We start from the raw sequence: 19,453 nt of genomic DNA on the forward strand, positions 1-19,453 counted from the left end.
AACACTTTCTTCTGACCGCAAATGACCGTTTTCTTCCTGCCGCAGAAGAAAGGGAAGTGGCTGTTGAATGTTCCCAAACAGATATGTTACCTTGTTTTGAATAAATGTTTCCACTGGCCCACCACAAGTGACCTCAGAGGAGAAGATGAGATCTTTTAGAGATGACACCCAGAGTTCAATGGCTTAGGGTTAAGCACTTTGTACCTTGGTCAAATTGGCTTCAATACACCAGGCCGTGTGTTTCTGCTTAGATCATGCAATGGTAATTATACCAGCCAGTGTTTGTAAGAGGATATGTGCTGTATGTATCGGAATACATCAAAGAGCAGTGTGGACTTGGCAGCCACATGAGTTATGTACTGCCTATCCCACTTCAGCCTCTTGAAGATATGCAGTCATTCTCTACATCCTCTCAGCCAAGAATAAACAAACACACTCTCTGATCCTTTCATTTTTTATTTTTTATTTTTTTTGCTTTTGAAAGGCTTAAACTCCAGTTTCCAGTCAGAGGATGGTCAGGGGCCCCCGGGACACCTCCTCAGGGCATCGACGGGAGATTCCGTATGATGTGGGAAGGCGAGTCCGTCTGAGCTCCCGACTTACAGGTAAAGACAGACAGCAGTCCTGTGAGGCTGATGCTGTGCAGAGAGGCAGCGCTGCCAGCCAGAGACGTTGGTTATAAATATTCACCTCAAACGACATTTCCTCCGTTTCCTCCAAAAACAAACACTTGAGATGCTACCTTGTAATTTATCACTGCTCTCTTCCCCACGTGTGGAGAAAATCAAGGTGAGGGAAACGCTGAGTTGAAAGATTGTGGTGTGTACGGTCGCTTTTATTTCCCCCGTTTGATCTTGTCTTTTTTATGTGTGCCATTAATGTTTATCACAATCCATCTGTTAAAACAAAGTCCACTACATCAAATAGTTAGCAGCAGAAAACCAGCACAAGTGAAAGCACCCTTCAGAGGCAAATGTATGTCTTCGATGTGTGTCTCTTTTTGTTTTGAGGGTGTGAAGGCGGAGAGGACGATTTCCAAATTCCCAGGAGAAAACTCTCAGGCCTGGAAGTGCCTGTGGAAAGTAATCAAGTAGCACAGTGATGTCATTTAGATGAAAAGCAGCCTGTCAGAAAGTTGGCGACCATGGCTGCTCTTTGGCATGAGCCGCAGCCTGCTATACACCAGTATATGACATCAAAGTGAGGAGCGGGCCCAGGATAAGAGGCTGGCACTCATCATTGTCTTCTTTGATTACAGTAGCCTCATCGTCTTGCTGAGAAGATAAAAGAAAAAACGGCTGCTCGGTGTTAAAAGAGTGTCACAAATAATGAGGCACATACCAGGCTTTAATGGTGTTCCAGTGGCTCAGTGGACTGAAGGGAATGACTTGTACTCACAACATTATGGGTCAATGTCCTGGGCAGAGATTAAATCTATTCTGAGTTTTCTAGTCTGCTTTAGTTAGAGCTGCGACTCCTTCCAAAAGTCAAACTGAAACAAATACAAGGCAAAAGAAAAAAGTTCACAGACGCCTGTTATCATTTCAAAAGGGGAACGATTTTCATAACTGAAACATATCACGACATGTCTCCACAGGTTTAATCATCACTTCATTGTCAGCTTTTGAGCTGTGTCTCAGATTTTTTAATCAGGGTTTTACCTTAAATTTGTATTGGTTTGTTTGTTTGTTGTTGTTGTTTTTTTTTTAATTTTTAACTAACCTTTTTTCCGTTCCTCAAACTGAAAGAACACCTTTTTTAAAGCAGGTTGCGACCTGTTGCTGAAGATGTCAGACAACTGTGTTTAGCTCTTTTTTTCTATCTTAATCCTTTATTTTTGGGGAGGTTCTGGAGCCAATCCAAGCAGTCAATGCAACCTGGATAATTCACCTCTCCATCATAACTCTTCACACTCTATACCTGTGGCCAGTTTGGAGTGAACAATTGACTTAATCCTGAACCAGCTAACCACTGATGCTCCTGCTGTGAGGCCAGAAGATCCAGAGCATTCAAAATGTCTCGCATCTTTTTGACTTCCCCTCGTATTACATGTCCCACTAGACCTTGGAAGACAAATTATAGCTCTTCAGTTCACCACTGAATCTTAACATTTTTGTGCACAGCAAATGCCATTGTCATTAATTATCAATTAGCAGGACTAGCACAGAAGACAATACACTGCCTTTTGATTGGTCCAACCATAAATACTTCCTAACATAAGTAACAAACTTGTGAAACTGTCAGAATCAATAACTAACGAAGGAATCTAAGGTGGTTCTGTGCTGGAACAGATAACTCCTTCAGACAGTAAAATATAAACATCTACCACAGGTTTGAATGTATGTTTAAACTCTGCATGATATGCGACTCCCCTTGTTCTTTGTTTTATCTTTGCACTAAAAAACAACCACGAACCGTCATATTTTTGTGCCACACCTCATACTTTTTATGTCTCCCACCTTTATTAAACCACAATCATACTTTAATCTCCTTTAAAATAATGGTAAACGTCAGCCTGCCTACGTTTGGTCTTTAAAGTCTATACTCTCAAATAGCGCTCTCTCGCTCACATAATTGAATAATGACCATGTTTTACAGCAGGGTGTGGACTTCAAAGGACTTTTCTCCATAGAGACGAGCAGGTTAAAGGACAGAAAATGAATTATGGGCTGTGGTTCCACTGTCATGACCTGTAATAAAGACTTTTCCATGTCCTTCAGTGATTCTGGGCCCAAATGAACATTTCCAAGACAAAGAGACCAAATCCTACTGTCTGTGTGCGGATGAGGACGAGTGGAATGGAAGCTGTCTAGCTGTCGCCTCTCTGATGATAATAATAGCAGGTCTTGAAAGGTAATTGGGTAACGCTCTCACTGTAGTCCTTACCAAGCCAATGCATTGCATAAGATGAATCAGAAACTTGGTATGAATGGAAAACACACACACACACACACACACACACACACACACACACATGGATATCTCAAAAGCAGCCAGGTGCCCATCACTCATCCTGAAAACCAACACATGCAGGCACCCACACATTAGCATACATCGCCCCCTGTATGACAGAAAACATCCGTCTTACTTAGTGTGAATAATGTGACAGAGCTGTTTACAGGAAATAGCAGCTATTTTTTAGCAATCACTCAGATGAAAGATCAACAACTAACAGCTGACCTGTTAGCTGAAGTATTTAGTTGTCCCTCGGTGCCGCGAGAGACCCCAAGCGCAGCCTGTCCTATCTTGAAAGAGCTCATTTTTATCAGACGGGGCATCATCTGCAACCAATAGACGACCAACTCTTATGAAATGGGAGCCTGCTGGACAGATGTCTCCTGCCTCTCTTACTCTCTCTTTCTCCCCATTTGCATTCACATCTTTGATGGCACCTCTGGACTCAAGTCAGGATCAAGGTTGTTTACCGATTCTCTGGGTTATATCAGAGACATGTGCTGAGGGTACATGAAAGGAATCCAGCCACGTGTTAACACCCAGGAACCTCTGTGTGTGTTTGTTTTGACTTTTAAACAATAGCTTCAACATGAAATTAAGGGGACCCGCTTCCGGAGGGTTGCCTCAAGGTGACGCAGAACAGAAGCCAACGATCAAAATGTTACTTCAGAGTAGTTAGCCTCAAACGTCAAAGCTTTCCTGCATTGCCATCACATCAACCTTCATTGTTGGCTTCTTTAAGAATAAAATGTCAGAGGAATATTATCATGGTTGCATACGCTAAATGTCTAGAGCGGTGGTCTCCAACACATCAGGAACCCCAAACTGATGGAGAGATGGAACATATGCCTTATATAAAGAAATTATATAAAATTTTGCTTAATATTAAACTTGTCCTATTGCCACATGTAAATGTTATTTTTTAATTAACTGCTAAGCCAATAATATTAAAATTAATTAGTTGATTTACTTTCTATGTTCATTTTAAGTGAATATGATTTAGTGCCATTTCAAACCCTGCAGTTCCTCTGTCTCTTGTTGAAGGCCTTTGATATAAATTATTTGTTTCAAGGGTTTTTTCTGACCAATTTGTAACATCTCAGTTGTGTTGTTTATATTTTTACAGAGTTTCCACATCAGAACATTTTCAGCTTTTTTTTTTTTTAACTATAATTCTATAACCGTCAGGCTTTAGTTCTGCACCCTTTATGGGATTTAGTGTTGTGGTCAAGGCCCACAATCCCTGACCTGATGTCATGTGTTTTAGCGGCGGTGCTGTGCAGTATGCTGTGAAAGAGAGTGTGACAATTTAAAAGGAATTTGAGGAAACTTTTCCATTAAAATATAAAAGTTTTAAAGATGTGATCCTCTCCTTTGTTCTTCCAGGGAGGACCTCCACCTGTTTCTGATGATGTGAGCCAGAGCCTGTCCCTTTCAAGAGGCTGATCCCTCCTGATCTCTTTGATGTAACCTGACCTAACAGTTCCAACTAGCAGGATTTGATGATCACGGATGGATCCTTTGACAACAGCATGTGCAAATCAACACTAACAGGCATGGAAAGACGGACAATGGGGATGTATGAGCAGAATTGGCAGGCTGCGCAGACAGACAGCGTTCATAGAGCTATGATGTGTCTAAACGCCAGGCAGGCAACGGTCACATGATCGATGCTGCCAGCCCAGACTTAAGCAGTAAAACCTGTGGATTTGTGAGGGCACATGCAACTGATCGGAGATGAAAGACAGGCTTTGACTTTCACAGGAGGCCTGGAGTCAGGGTGGGGGCTGTGGGGGCACTTCTGAGGGACTGCCATCACAACAGCTGGGTCATTTTCAAATGACCTAATTCTAGGATTTATCCATTTGGACATGCATAGCTAAAATGGGTGACTTTGCTACGCACAGATAATGGCAGGCAGGGAAAAAGACAGACTTAACAGTGAGGGCCGTAAAAGCTTAGCACTCAGAGTTCAAACAAGGTGCAGCATGGGAAAACAAACTGTTGTGCAAAAACAGAAGCTACGTTTTCTAGCATCTCCGTCTCTGTCAAGACCGAGCGAGCGTGTTATAATCCCGCAACCTCTCACTCACTCCAGTCAGGGCTCTTCTGACACACCACCGGGGCATCGCTCCAAGACAAAGAGCGCGTTAGAGCCCAGCATCCGTCTGTGAGAAATTTAAAGGCTGGATTTTTGGAGATGACGTATGATAAAACAGGGAGGTATGGGTCAAAGTGACTAGACTCGATGTATGACAGAGCCTCTCCTCCTGGACCCTACCACATGTTTTAATCTATACAAGCATGTGTTTGAAGTTGGCAATGAATTCCATCAGCCCCGCTGGTGACTTCATGTTCATCTCACCTAGATCAGAGGACTTTAACGCCCTCTACCCACGTTCATCAACAGTAGAGCAGGATGTGAAGCAGCTTCACAGCTATGCCGTGACTAATTTTTTCCGATATTTAATCACCACATTATTTTGACAGCGATGAGCCTTTTTACTTACAGACTCGGTCGTTTTTTTCAGAAGTAAGTCTCAAAGAGTTGTGTTGTTTCAAGTGGGAGCTTAAGTAGGTGTTTTGGTGTATTTTCTATATTTTATACTTTTTTTCTAATACTCTTGAATCAGCTATACTTATTCAATCTGTCTTTTCCCATTATTGGATGATTGGAGGTATTCTTATTTTTATTCTATTATTTAGCTTACACAAATCTCATAAATCATGTGCTTAAACAATTTACCAATTTAATAAATATCATTAAATTACAATAGAATTTAATTTATATTACATAATTTTTTTTCCAAACTGACTTGTCTGCAGAAACAATAGTTTCCTTTAACTTAACTAATAACAGCATTGATCTTTGTCATGTGGCCAGAATAGAGAAACCAATACTCAAACGTGATGAAAAAAAATATTAACAAATAAATATAGTTCCTGTTTTGGTCCCAAATTTTAATTTGAAACATTTAGAATGACGCTCTGCTTTGTTCCAAAGGAAAGTTTACCTCAACCATAAAGAAAGATTCCTGTGAAAAGTCTGGCTTCCCATCAGGATGCTGTGCTTGACTTAAAATATACAGTAGACCAGGAAAGTTTGGAAGAGACTGAAGTGGGAGAGGGAGGAGGCGAGACAAGGGGGGAGAAAGACTGATGGTTGCTTTGATCTTTGGAGGCCTGTGTGGATTTAAAAAAGGGTAAAAAAAAGTGTTCAAGTGACTTTTTTTCAACCTTTGGAAAAAAAGGGGGATAATGATACTGTCCAAACAATATCGTTTCACTTAATAAAATATATAATAATAATAATAATAATAATAATAATTTGTGTGGTGGGTGGAGTGTTCCTGGCCATGCCTGCTGTGTTGATCACGTTTTGTTTTTGTTCCCACTTGATTTGGGGGCAAGTGTGTTCCAAGATGCCTCTTCTCACTTCATAAACGTGCGGTGCAATGGGAAATGGGCATTTCAAGGCCAATAAAAGCCACCACATCAAATGAAACATCGCGGATCAAAAGAACCAACGCATGGGCATTTTTTCCTTCTATAAATTAAAAAGGGGGGCAAGTCTGCCACGCTTGATCATGCCCCGAGTCCTGCCCCGCTCCTGCGATTGGCTGGACGGACGCACAAGGGGGGAAAGTTTGAATAAAATACAAGAGCATGGCACGAGTGTTGTTGTGCGGGGCTTGTGCGCTTGGATTCTGTCAGACAGATGAGCGAGGAGTGCAGCCTGAAATACATCCACGGAATCCAGCGGACGCTCGTGACTGATGTCTAGAGGACTGGTGATTTGAACTGACATCACATCTGTGCACACTCGGAGCAGCGGATGCGTAAACGCTCATTCTTAGCTCCATTTGTTTATTTAAAAAGAAGAAACTTTCTTAAAAGTTGCTTTTGGAGAACAGGCGTCTGAGCCGAGGATAGGATGACCGCAATGAGAGTGCTTTCATCAGTGCTGCTACTGGCGCTGATGCAGTCCGGAGCTCATTGCGCACGGAGGTTCCGCGGCGGCCGCAACCCACAACCACGGCGCACACCACCACCTCCTCCTTCTTACCGGTCCGACCGGGGTGACACCACGGAGAGCTTCCCTCTGGATTTCACCGCCGTGGAAGAGAACATGGATAACTTCATGACACAAGTCAAGAACCTGGCGCAGTCCCTGTACCCGTGCTCGGCGCAGAAGCTCGACTACGACATGAAGCTGAACTTTTTGGAAAATACGTCAGTCACCTGCAACGACGGAAGTCCTGCGGGGTATGTAGAGCATGGGGGAGACATGGCAATGTGTTAGCTCAGGATGTGACAACATGTGAGTGAGTGAGTGAGTGAGTGAGAGGCAGGTCAAAGCTGGGGCAGCTGTGCGCCCTGTAGCTTCAGGTGTTGGTATTTTACTTAAAGAGCACTCGTCCACGGCGCAGCTCGCCCTACTGGACACCCTGCAGGCCGAAGTAAACACATGATCTACCTGTCGTGACAACAGTAAATTTTCTCCTCATAAACAATATTACAAGTCAATTTTTATGTTGAAATTACAAAAATTAACCACAATGCGCCAGGATGGAGCCATGTCCTTAGAGGACAGGCAGCCTCGGGTAAAATGTGCCGATAACCACCTGATCTAAACTGAACATCTCATTTGCAGATTCGTGACTCCAGGTCTTTAGCTGGTGTATCGGTTTTTAGTGGATGCGTCCACTTGGTTCTTGATAAAAGTAGTGTAAAAGGTTCAATTTACTGTGACACTCAACGCTACCATTGGTAATAATCAATAATCCGTTTAACACCAATTAACTAAAACTTCTGTATGACCTGTATTTAAAACTAATCAGCTATAGTATAAACTTTTTAAAACTATTTCCTGTTCAAAAATACACCACTGAACTTGGATCTCTATTGCGGGTGGGAATTACTTGCATATTTATCTGGTAAATTCTCCCAGTGCCAAAATGCCATCATAATATTCTGGATCCTAACAGTAAAGTTCTGCGCCACACTAAAAAGAGATGTCTTTAAAGCCTGGCCACATGAGGCTTTAACAAGGCTTTGATGACATCAGGCAGCAGTGAAGTAATGGCCAGACATGATTGTAGAAATGGGTTTTGATATGCATGTCTTTTTATGGATCTCTCATCCTGTGTAATTCCTGTTAAACCCCAGAGTGCTCTGTAGGAGGGCTCTCTTTTAGAGCAGTAAAGCTCTTAGCTGTTTAAGAGAAGCAACATGAGGACAAGCACCGGGGTCAGTTACTGGCAGATGGCTGTTTTATTCACAGCTGGGGCTGTTGAATTCCTAATCCATCAGTTACAGTTGTCAGAGACAAAACGAGGATGCAACAATAAAAAAGAAAAAAAGAAAAAAAAACAGCCAGCTAACTGCCGCAGCTGCACTTGTTCCAGTGAGTGCTTTGAGCAATGCCTTTCCTCCTCGGCTTCTTTGATTTCCACTTTGTTGTTTGGTAATGGAGTTCATGCCAGTCCTCAGCCTACATCACTGACTCTGGCTCACAGTAATAGTACATGACATGAACAGTAGCCAAATATGAATCAGTGTCTGAGGAAATTGTTCAAATCCTCAGCCAAGTTTGTGCTTTCTCTTGGGATTACTAGTCAGTGTTAGAGTTACAGGCAGTGAAGAAAGGCCAGTCCAGGTCACTGTCACTGCTGCGCCTCATCTATTACCAAAGAACTCAATGGTTATTATTCTTACAGTCTGAGTCACGTAAGTAATTGTTGGAGTTCATCTTTGGCTCTTATGAATAACAAATTATTTCGACTACCACCTCTATCAGAGCCAGTGTTTTTAAATGCTGATGCTCCTGTGATTTCTCTTATCATACGGATTTCAGAGGAAGTAATTCACTGAAGCCGCAAGGCATCCACTTTTTTTTTGTTTTTTGTTTTTGTTTTTTTGTTTTTTTGGTTGAGGAATCCAGTTCTGTGCAGTGCTGCTACTGTGTTTACCCTCTCTCTTCAGTCACGGACTGCAGATTCAGGGACATCATTTTTGACGACACATGACATTGATACTAGGCTGAACAAAGACACCAATGTCATTCTGCATCTTCAGCCCGTAGAGGAGTGAGCAAAGTGAAGTTCATCTCAAGATCAGTTTCCTCTCTGCCTGTTCCTGGAGATAGCCATCCAACAGCAGGACACGGTTGATTATATCCAAACGGTGGTGTTGTGTGTTTTGGTTTCATGCTTGGATACCATCACAGATGGTGGAAAGAGTGACGACATTACTTTGTCTCCACAAACAATAATAAAAACGGTTGACCGGGTTTTATACCTGTCTGTTTTCAGCAAAAACACAACGGAATTTCTGATTTTTCTGATTTTTTTTTTCGCTCTTTGTCTTGAAGGTACTACCTGAAAGAATCCCGAGGCAGCAGACGGTGGTTGATCTTCTTGGAGGGTCAGTATTTAAATTCCTCTCTTTGTGTTCATTTTTGGAATGATGTGAAAGTTAAAGATTATATATGTTGTGTGTTTTTGCATGGCCATTCCCAGGAGGTTGGTACTGCTTCAATAAGGAGAACTGTGACAGCAGATATGAAACCATGAGAAGGTTGATGAGCTCATCCAAGTGGCCCCAAACCAAAAAAGGTCAGCATCAGAAACATGGCACCGCCGTGCCCTACAGTAAATGTCCCTGAGAAATGAAAAAGGATCAGACTGATCCGTGGTGTCATTAAGACTGACACCAAGTGTACGGCTACCTGGCGCCCACCAGCGCAGGAACAGAGCTGCCACCCTCTGTCATTGGGATGTAATAACTGTAATCCATGTTGTAATGATGAGGAGGAGGAAGAGGATGTGCCTGGGAGTGCCAGGATGGGTAATGATATGTGTCGATGTGTCTCTGCAGGCACGGGAATCCTGTCTCCACTGCCGGAGGAAAACCCGCACTGGTGGAACGCCAACATGGTGTAGGTTGACTCGGTTTCGTGTGATTACTGACACTTCCTTTGTAATCTTAAATAAAGGCCTGACCGAATTTCTCTTGGTGTCACAGGTTTATTCCTTACTGCTCCAGTGACGTGTGGAGTGGCGCTACAGCCAAGACTGAGCAGAGTGAGACATTACTGACAGATGGACATTAGAACACAAGCGTGTCTCCGTCTAGTGCTAGATAACAGTGTTGTGTTTGGTCTCACCCGTAGGTGGCTATGCCTTTATGGGCTCACTGATCATTCAAGAGGTGGTGAAAGACCTGCTGACCAAAGGTCTGGACAACGCCAAGGTTCTGCTCCTGGCTGGGAGCAGGTGTGTTCATGTTCAAGTTTCATAATCTACATTTCATCCACATTCCTGTAAAGGTTGGCTGAACTTGTTGTGGAAATTTCATTCAATATGTGTGTGTCTGTGTGTGTGTGCAGCGCTGGTGGCACCGGGGTCCTGCTGACCGTAGACCGAGTGGCAGAACTTCTAGAAGGTCTAGGGCACACAGGGATACAAGTGCGAGGTCTGTCAGATTCCGGCTGGTTCTTGGACAACAAGCAGTATCACTGCCCAGACTGTGTGGACACTGTCACTTGTTCCCCCACGGAGACCATCAAAAGAGGCATCAAGTAAGGCAGCCAATCACCACACAGCACTGCTGTAGGGAATATTTTAGCTGCAGGTGATGAGATGATGAAATATGTGGCAACCCTAATATTTCCCCAGCACTGAATCTGTCTTGCTCCGTCAGGTACTGGGGAGGAATGGTGCCTGAGAGATGCAGGCAGATCCATCCAGGGGAGGAGTGGAACTGTTTCTTTGGATACAGAGTGTTTCCATCCATTAAGAGTGAGTCCCATTTACTCAGATGTAAAATATATGAGCTGTGAGTTTGTTGGTTTGATTGGTTTTTGAAAAGATGAAATGTTTAATCAGGCCATGTAATCTTTATTTACATGGCACAGGGTGATACAATATAAAAATGTTTAGCGTATGAATTTTGTTTTATTTATTTGTGTACATTAGAGCTCCTTACATTAGAGCTCCTTCTGGCTGGTACTTAAGGGGGGTTATAAATTATTTCCATTTTCTACTGAGTACTGGGGACCTACTGGGTATAATCTTTACTTGGTACTAGGTCAGGGTAAAAACTAAAATATAATTTATAATAGCAGCTTTTGCTCCATCTCTGCATCAGTTCTGTCTATGGCCTTAAAAACACTGTCAGTCACTTTATCTACAACGTGTTTTCAATGTTGTCCCTAATTCTCCCATCCACATTGTGTAGGTCCAGTGTTTGTGGTCCAGTGGCTTTTTGATGAGGCCCAGTTGACAGTGGACAACATCCAGCTCACAGGTCAACCTGTGCAAGAGGGTCAGTGGCGCTACATCCAGAATCTGGGTATAGAGCTAAGGAACACCCTCAAAGATGTGCCGTAAGTTAAATCATCACTTTATAGGAGGACAGTTTATTTAGTATTACTGCACAGATTCTGAGGAAATTGTTTTTTGATTTTTTTTTAATCATTTAGGGCCATGTTTGCACCAGCATGCCTATCGCATGAGGTCATCAACAGAAAGTGAGTATAACACCATTTAGTCACCTATCTTCCTAGTGCATATTCGTATGGGTATTCAAAACGTGTGTGAGCTGACACTGCCCCCATGTGTTGTGTTTCAGCTACTGGATTGACGTGCAGGTTAAGGGCACCTCCTTGCCCCGAGCTCTGCACTGTTGGGACCGGAGTCTCCATGACAACCGGAACAACAAGGCCCCGCCCAAAGGCTGCCCTGTGCATTTGATTGACAGCTGCCCGTGGCCCCACTGCAACCCCACCTGCCCCACCATCAGAGACCAGTTCACAGGGCAGGAGATGAATGTGATTCAGTTCCTAATGCACATGGGCTTTGATGTGCAGAAGATGGCTCAGCAGCAAGGCATGGACCCCAGCAAGCTACTGGGCATGCTCAGCAGCGGCAGCTAAAGGCACACACGCTTACGTGCCCAGTATCTCCAAGCTAAGCCCGAGCAGGGTCGCCTGGTCTCTGTGGCCAGACTCCAATGCCTAATACCTCCATAACCATCCACTTTCACAACCTATTCACCTTTGTTCCTCTCTAGGCTCCAGGTTTCTATAGTCACAACCTCAGTCATACAAAGGGGGCTCACATCCGCCCCCCACTCCTCTACTCTAATGTATGAGTTAGAGATGCTGGGAAGGGCGATTGCGGGGCGACACGTCACGACAAGGCACAACTTTCTGCTACTCCTCCATTTAAATTATCTTTTGCTTTGTAAAAGAAAAAAAATATCACAATGCAATCCAGTTTTAAGGATACTCAGTGATGTTCTGTTCTATGTTATTTTAATCCCTACGTAGATTATGTTTAGTCATTGTTTGAAGAAAAAAAAGAAAATAAGAAAATGCCACAATGGCATAAGGATGCTGTCTTTGTTAGTCACCACAGACTATATAAAGATATAATATTGTTAACAGTAACATGCAGATACTCAAATATCTCAAACAGGTTAGTTGAGGAAAGCACTGGATCCAGAAGAACACAGATCGCAGTGCTTTGATATTTGAAGCACTGGACTCAATTTCAAGAAAATTATATACCAAATTTTTCATATTGTCTTTATTTCATTATCAAAAGAGTGGCCACTAATGCATACTCCCTACAGCCTGGAAAACACAATGAAAAACAAATTATTTCACAGTTTAAAAAAAACTCTATGAAGCCAAATATTAACAATTTCAATATTTAAACAATATGCTGCATTATTTATGATATAATATAATTTCCATGTATGTGCTTATTGGCATTGTTAACTCTGACACAGGCCAACACGCTCATTAAAGATAGAACAAGTAAAAAGACAAACACCTTATTTATTGTTGTGCCCCTACCCCCCGTAGACACAAGCCTTTTCTGACTGTGTTGGATTCAAAGTGGCTTACACTCGAGAGCTGTGAACATGCCGTCACGGTTGGGTTTCAGTCGTGCTCTGAAGCCCATCGAGGTGCTTAGGCAGACCGCGGAACTGTTCTGAGGTCTGTCATTAGCTAAACATACACCACAGTGCCATCACATCTACTCTATACCTCCGTATGACAGGTCGCATCATCACCAGCCGACTTTTCAGACCCCAACCGGGGGGAAATATTCCCGTTAGGTCACCTCAGTAGATCCTCCGATCAATGCAATGAACATTCAAAGGGAGAAAAAAAAATACTGTGTAATGTATATTTTTATGACTATTTGTACAGGTTCTTTTTAAACCCTGCAGCTCCCTTATTGTATTTCATATAGAGATCACTTTTTAATATAATGACAATGTTGTATGTAATGTCTTTATAAATGATTTTTTAAAGGACCTCTATTTTTCATCAGACCAGAGAAGCAAAGGTATTACAAATTGTAATTTTATTCTGTAACATATTTTTTTTAACAGAAACAAAAACTCAAGCTATAATGGCAATTTGCATATTTATTTTGTTATGTAAATCATATTTATAAGTGCTATTTTCACAGAGAAGTGATTCTTTGTAAATTGTAAATACATTGCTGTTTTCTTTTCTTTGTGTTGATTGCATGTCTTTGTATTGGACCTGAAAGAAACGTCACATTACATATAAAAGAATATTGTTGTTCAGTCGTGTTTTTGCTCTTTTGTAGCTATAATTGTCATCAGAGGAAATGCTACTGGTGGTAGGAATGTGTCAAAACTTCTAGCAACAAATAGTTTTTCTTTTATCCTAGAAGACCACGGTTTGAATCCGGCCTACTGACGCCATCTAGTGCCGGCCCCAACGCCAGATAAGGGGTAAGAGTGGTGTTCATATGGGCAACAGGTGAGAAAACATTCCACTTTCACTGTGTGTACTCTACCAGCTGTTGACGCCCCCTCAGGCCCCTTCCCCAAATAGGCTTTGTTTACCTTTATTTTAATCTGGCCATTAGTCTTCACTGTGCTTCAGGGCAAGGACCCTCTTGTATTTAATATTAAAACTGGGCTTATTATCAAATATTTATAACCATGGTTATTTTATAAATGTAAAAAGTATAAATTGTCTAATCAAGTAAAAACCTGATGCCAACAGCAGGACTTTTTAAGCTAAACTGAGAGCTACTTTAATAGTACTTATTAATATGAAGAACTGTGTGTTTGATACAGACTTCCCGATCCATTAACTAATAATAATAATAAATAACTAAATAATGCTGCTCCATCAGTTCTGGGATGTACGATAGCAGACATTCGTCTTACCATTGTCACTGCAACCATTTGAACATCATTGCAAGTGTACTTGATTCAAAAAGAAGAGCACCATTTTTGACTACTGTATTTTCTAGACTATAAGTCACAAACCCAGCCAAGGGATGAAAAAAGTGTGACTTATAGTCCGTGAACTATGTCATTTTTTTATTTTAAGAACATACCCTACAGACACCATGGTAGCTACAAGGTCCCCCTTGGCATTACGTTGCTGACCCCTGGTATAGAGGCTGCTACCAATGCGTGACAAACTTTAAAGCTACATATCAGACTGGTTGTTGTTCTACCAACCACCTAGCAGAGGTACATCAAAATCACAGCATACTAATATAACACAGATTAAGGTATTTATAGCAACATGCTAATCCACTTCCACTTCCCTCTCATATGTGTAGCTCAAATCTGTCATCACTTGTGTATAATCATTCTTCTGGACTTGTATGTAATTTCTGCCTCTAATGTGAGTCTCAGCCTCCTGCCCTGTCATTACACAGTGTATAAATGCCAGTTTCTTACTGAGGGAGCTCTGACTCAGCCTCTCTGGATGCACCCCTTGAAATACGAATCTCACCCTCCCTGCCACATGTAGTCTCCCACCCCTCTGTGGAATATAGACCCCCTATTTATAGACCTGGCAAGCCATGTAACCCTGGGCTGGGCAAAAACTTTCATTTAAACAGCCAGTGCTTAGCAATCCAACACGAGCACACGAACACACACGCATACACACACGTACAGAAAGGACTCATAGGAGGGAATGGGTGTGTGTTTATGCGAGTGAGAAAGAGTGGGAGACAAAATCCAAGAAGAAAAAGAAGACAGAAACTGTGAGGGACTGCGTGACATACCGAGCCACCTCTGTGAGGGGATTCACGGCAGCAGCGAGGAGCCTGAACTGAAGAAATTACAAGAACGTATTCTTGGAGTTATGGGACGTGATTGACAACACAATAATCTGCTCCACCTGTTCTGCACCGCGGGCTATTGTTGGAAGACAAACAACCGACAACCGACAAAAGAAAATCCTAATCGGACAAACCTTCCAAAGAGTGACCCACTGGAAGAAAGAAGAAGACATTTTCGAGGAAATACGTTGCAGCTTTGAGTTAGACTGGAATCACAGGATTGGTAATAAAAAACAGAACCCTGCATTATTTTATTTATACGGTCAGTAGCTCAGTAAAGGCAAACAATTGTCTATAATCCGTTTAATGCCAAGGTGTAAGTCAATGTTCTTTACTTAAACAAACGTCTGTCCAAACGTCTGTACAACACTGTTTAAATGTTACGTAAACACAGTGCTGTAATTACAAACCAAGCTCGGTGAAAAATTTACAGACATTTGTAATTAAGGACCATCTATAAAAGGCAACCAAGGAAAGGGTGAGGTCGGCAGGGAGGGGAGAGTAGGCCGCAACACACCGACAGAGAACAGAAGAAGTGAAGGAGTTCACTGAGAAAACAGCTGCTCCTGGGGGAGAAGGCAGAACATGGATCCTCATGGAGGACACTACCTCAACAAAGACGCTGTGCTGTCACCTTTGGGTGCAGTGCGAATAAGTCAGCTGCTGCTTGGTTGCACTATAATGGCCCTCGTGTCGCACAGCGCAGGCTACAGCGCCACCTATGGACACTTCTGCATGTTCGTCTGGTGCTTCTGCTTCGCTGTGACGCTGGTCGTGTTCACCTTGGACATCACGCGGCTCCACACGTGCATGCCCATATCCTGGGACAACTTCACCGTGGCCTTTGCCATGTTGGCGACGCTCATGTACATCACTGCCTCCGTGGTCTACCCTGTCTACTTCCTGGATAGCGAGTGCTCCGGTGACAGCTGCGAGGTCCAAATCTACCGCATCGCTGTCACAGTCTGCTCCAGTATCTGTTGTTTCCCATACGGAGCAGAGGTCTTCTTAACCCGAGCCAAACCTGGAGCCGTGGTGGGCTACATGGCCACCGTGTCTGGTCTGCTCAAGGTGGTGCAGGCTTTTGTGGCCTGCATCATCTTCGGTGCACTGGCTGTTGACACTGACTACAACAAATACATAGCCACCCAGTACTGCGTAGTAGTGTTCAGCCTGTGCTTCTCCGTGACCGTGATTGTCATCGTACTGACAGTTTCTGGAAGAACCTCATCCCTGCGCTTTCCCTTCGACCGTTTTGTAGTCGTCTACACCTTCCTGGCTGTGATCCTCTACCTCAGCACTGCACTGGTCTGGCCCATCTTCAGCTTTGACAAGAAATATGGCACCACGTCTCGTCCTTACTACTGCCCACGTGGAGACTGTCCCTGGGACAGCAAGCTGGTGGTGGCGGTCTTCACCTGTGTCAACGTAGTCCTTTATTTCATTGATCTGGTTTACTCTCAGAGGATCCGCTTTGTCACTAACGCCCGGGTGTAAAACAATTACTCACCAAGAGTTTTTTGAACCAGTGAAAAACAGTCGAACACGATGGACTACATTGAATCTTGAGTGAATTTATGTTTTTGTAACAGAAGTCAATGTTTTTTTGTTTTACCATTGTAACATTAGGCTTCAGTGCTAGACTGTTACCCATGATGCAGTACGTGCTCAGAATTTGAATTCCTTACCAATTTTGCAGTGATCTACCAGGAAGAACATATCGGCACTTTAAAGTTAACGTCAGACAAGAAGGACTTTGGAATCATGTCCAAACCTCAGCTTTAAAACTTTCTCTAACTTCCTCTGGAGAGATTATTATGAAGAGTTAGGTTTTAGAACAGTTCCATGGAGGCCATATGGTGGAAGAGTGGTTAGTGCTTTTGCCTACAGCAAGAAGATTATCAGTTCAATCCTGCATGGTACTTTCTGGTCTTTTTGGTATGTATGTTCTCCACTCACTGTGGTTTTCTCCTACAGTCCAAAAACATTCAACAGTTCAGTCTAAACTGGCTATAGATATAGGTGGGAGTGTGTGGTTTGTTACGTGGTTCTTTGATAGACTGGCTTACTATCCACAGTGTAAGGCTGGAGCCAACCCCATGGAGCCCTGCTCCCACTCCCTGAAAAGGATTAAGCAGCAGAAGACAAAAAATACATTTCCAAGTATTTAAACTATTTATAATTGTTTTAAAGTCTATAACGTCTTTTGGAGAAGCCCATTTGGGAGCAGTCTTCAGTAGGCACTGAAGACTGCTCCCTTCTTGGTTCCAGACCCATCGTTTCAATCGTGCAGTTAGCATATTTTGTCACAGCTGCTGCCCACACCCAGGAGTAAAGTTAGCTCCGAGGAGATGGCATGTGGAGGAGACGAGTTTGTTTGTCAGGGAGCAGAGACGTCACCAAGATGCTTTTCATGAAATATTGCCTTGCTAAACCCCAAAGAATTCACGTACACGACAACAACCTCTAACACTGTGTCTTTGGCACACTGTGATAGCAAACCCTCACTCAGAGGACAAGAGCCTGTGGACTTTATTAAACAGTCAAACTATAACTATCTCATCTGTTACGCTGGCTAACACCAGGTCAACAACGTGCAACAAATGTTCCTTTTGTTTCTGATCCTGCAGTTGTCAGTCTTTCCATATATGTTATTTTGGAAAATACAAGAAAATGATTTGTCTGTTAAACAGAAGGATTTTGACTTTTGCTAGTCACCGAAACGTTTTGCTTTTGTGGTTAGGGTTAGGAATTTTAATTTTACTTTTGAAGTGATACTTAATGAAAGCACGGTTGACTTTGTGCAAACAAGGAATACATATTTGCCCTCCTTCTTTTAGTGTATTATGCTAACTTAGCCCCTAGGTACAGGAACATATATATTTTTTAATTGTAATTGGCCATGTCATGCTTTTATTACGGGTAAATATCCAAAGGTTATAATTGCATATTCCCCACAGAAAATAAAAATAAATATATATATACATGCCTTTGTTTATACATATGATGAGGATCATTTTGTTGTAGTGTAAAATTCAAAAGTACTGCTACATATAACTACTAAAGATACCAATGAGTGTCATTTTGTAAAAAAAAACAAACAACAAAAACGACCTAGTCTAGGTATAGGTACATATGAGATGAATTAGGTTTGTGTAGTTTCCAAAGATTCTGGGCACTAAGTCCCTGTTTTTAGTCATGACCTGGTCATTATTGCTGTCTTTGAATATTAAAGGTATCAGACAGAAGTTTACTGGAGATTTTGTTTTGAAGTTTGTTTTTTGTGTTATATTTTTGTTCATTATGTGATCAATAAAACCCTTATATAAAGTGTTGTATTATGATTTCGCATCACTTTATTTTTTAATGTCTATATTGGTTGTTTCTAATACAGTATTTGCTGTTTTTAAAGTAAAACATTAATTCAACTTCATCAGAAGTGCTAACTTGTGACCCAAATACATATAGTCACAAGTTAGCATATATACACAGCATATATACACGACTCAACTGAAGCTTTCCTACTCTGGGGCGTTTCCTGATGCAACTGCTGTTTTGGAACCCAGGCAGCCATCACGATTGGTCAAGAGTGTCACATGCTCGTTAACTCGCGCGTTTATAGGCTTTTTGTACCTGTCGGTCAAACAGGCAGTACAGTGGAGTAACAGAGGCAAATAGTGGCGACACGTTGCCAGAGGTGTTCTCTTTCAGGTACGTTGTGTTCGGATCTTTAGTCGTTGAACTGCAGGATTCTGTCGTTAAGGGTAAGTTGTTTCAAACTATTGAAAACATTGAAGTTGTTACGGTTTGTACAGAGAAGACGACTGGCTCGACAAGGAAGTGTGTTTACTACCGAAAAAACTCAAGACAGAGGCTGTAAAAATAAACAGACACACTGGGTCAGATATTAGACGGATCCAAAATGTCTTTTTTTTTTTACTTCGAGTTCTTCTAGAACCTGACAGCATTTGGTCTGAATCCACACAGGTACCATGAGTGTGGGCTTCATCGGAGCGGGTCAGTTGACCCACGCCCTGGTCAGGGGCTTCTCAGCTGCAGGTCAGGTTTGAACCGCATTCTTTCATCCGGTCATGAGTTGTTTTGTGAAATCTTTTGGCTATCAGACTCTGTAAATTACGTATGCAAACTGTAGGCCCGCGGGCCAAATACGTCCAGTCAACGAATTTCAAAAGACCAAGGACACAACCATTAAACAAAGAGCAACATTGTTTTGACCTTATTGGATGAGTTAGTATTTATAACAATTGTGGCCATTGTGTCACAAGTCTATATCCGTTATATCTGCTATATCTATATTCTGTTTTTACTATAACCAAACTGCAGCTGTGTGCTGCTTG

The 19,453-nt window shown here is 42.3% G+C and overlaps 3 protein-coding genes across 4 annotated transcripts in view; all 3 read left to right on the plus strand.

The window, feature by feature from the left end:
- Positions 1 to 6,287: 6,287 nt before the first annotated feature.
- notum1a (notum, palmitoleoyl-protein carboxylesterase a) lies at positions 6,288 to 13,566 on the plus strand. The gene is made up of 11 exons (XM_008329559.3): positions 6,288 to 7,221; positions 9,329 to 9,381; positions 9,477 to 9,572; positions 9,835 to 9,895; positions 9,982 to 10,040; positions 10,130 to 10,232; positions 10,346 to 10,537; positions 10,660 to 10,757; positions 11,197 to 11,344; positions 11,441 to 11,488; positions 11,590 to 13,566. Exons 1-11 carry the CDS (start codon positions 6,890 to 6,892, stop codon positions 11,891 to 11,893), a joined length of 1,494 nt encoding a protein of 497 aa, XP_008327781.1. The 5' UTR covers positions 6,288 to 6,889; the 3' UTR covers positions 11,894 to 13,566.
- A 929-nt stretch (positions 13,567 to 14,495) lies between these two features.
- On the plus strand, positions 14,496 to 18,420 carry myadml2 (myeloid associated differentiation marker like 2). The gene has a single exon (XM_008329558.3). It carries the CDS (start codon positions 15,681 to 15,683, stop codon positions 16,590 to 16,592), a length of 912 nt encoding a protein of 303 aa, XP_008327780.1. The 5' UTR covers positions 14,496 to 15,680; the 3' UTR covers positions 16,593 to 18,420.
- Positions 18,421 to 18,722: 302 nt separating this feature from the next.
- Positions 18,723 to 19,453, plus strand: part of LOC103392838 (pyrroline-5-carboxylate reductase 1, mitochondrial-like) — a 5,514-nt gene continuing 4,783 nt past the window's right edge. Inside the window, exons 1-2 of one of the 2 annotated variants that reach the window (XM_008329573.3) lie at positions 18,723 to 18,859; positions 19,083 to 19,154. In XM_008329573.3, coding sequence (XP_008327795.2) covers positions 19,088 to 19,154 — 67 coding nt within the window. In that variant the 5' untranslated portion in view covers positions 18,723 to 18,859; positions 19,083 to 19,087. The remainder of the gene's footprint in view (positions 18,860 to 19,082; positions 19,155 to 19,453) is intronic. The other variant, XM_017040821.2, reaches the window with a different exon arrangement.

The sequence above is a fragment of the Cynoglossus semilaevis genome, chromosome 17 (assembly GCF_000523025.1).
Source record: "Cynoglossus semilaevis isolate Cse_v1.0 chromosome 17, Cse_v1.0, whole genome shotgun sequence".
In the NCBI taxonomy this organism is placed as follows: domain Eukaryota; kingdom Metazoa; phylum Chordata; class Actinopteri; order Pleuronectiformes; family Cynoglossidae; genus Cynoglossus; species Cynoglossus semilaevis.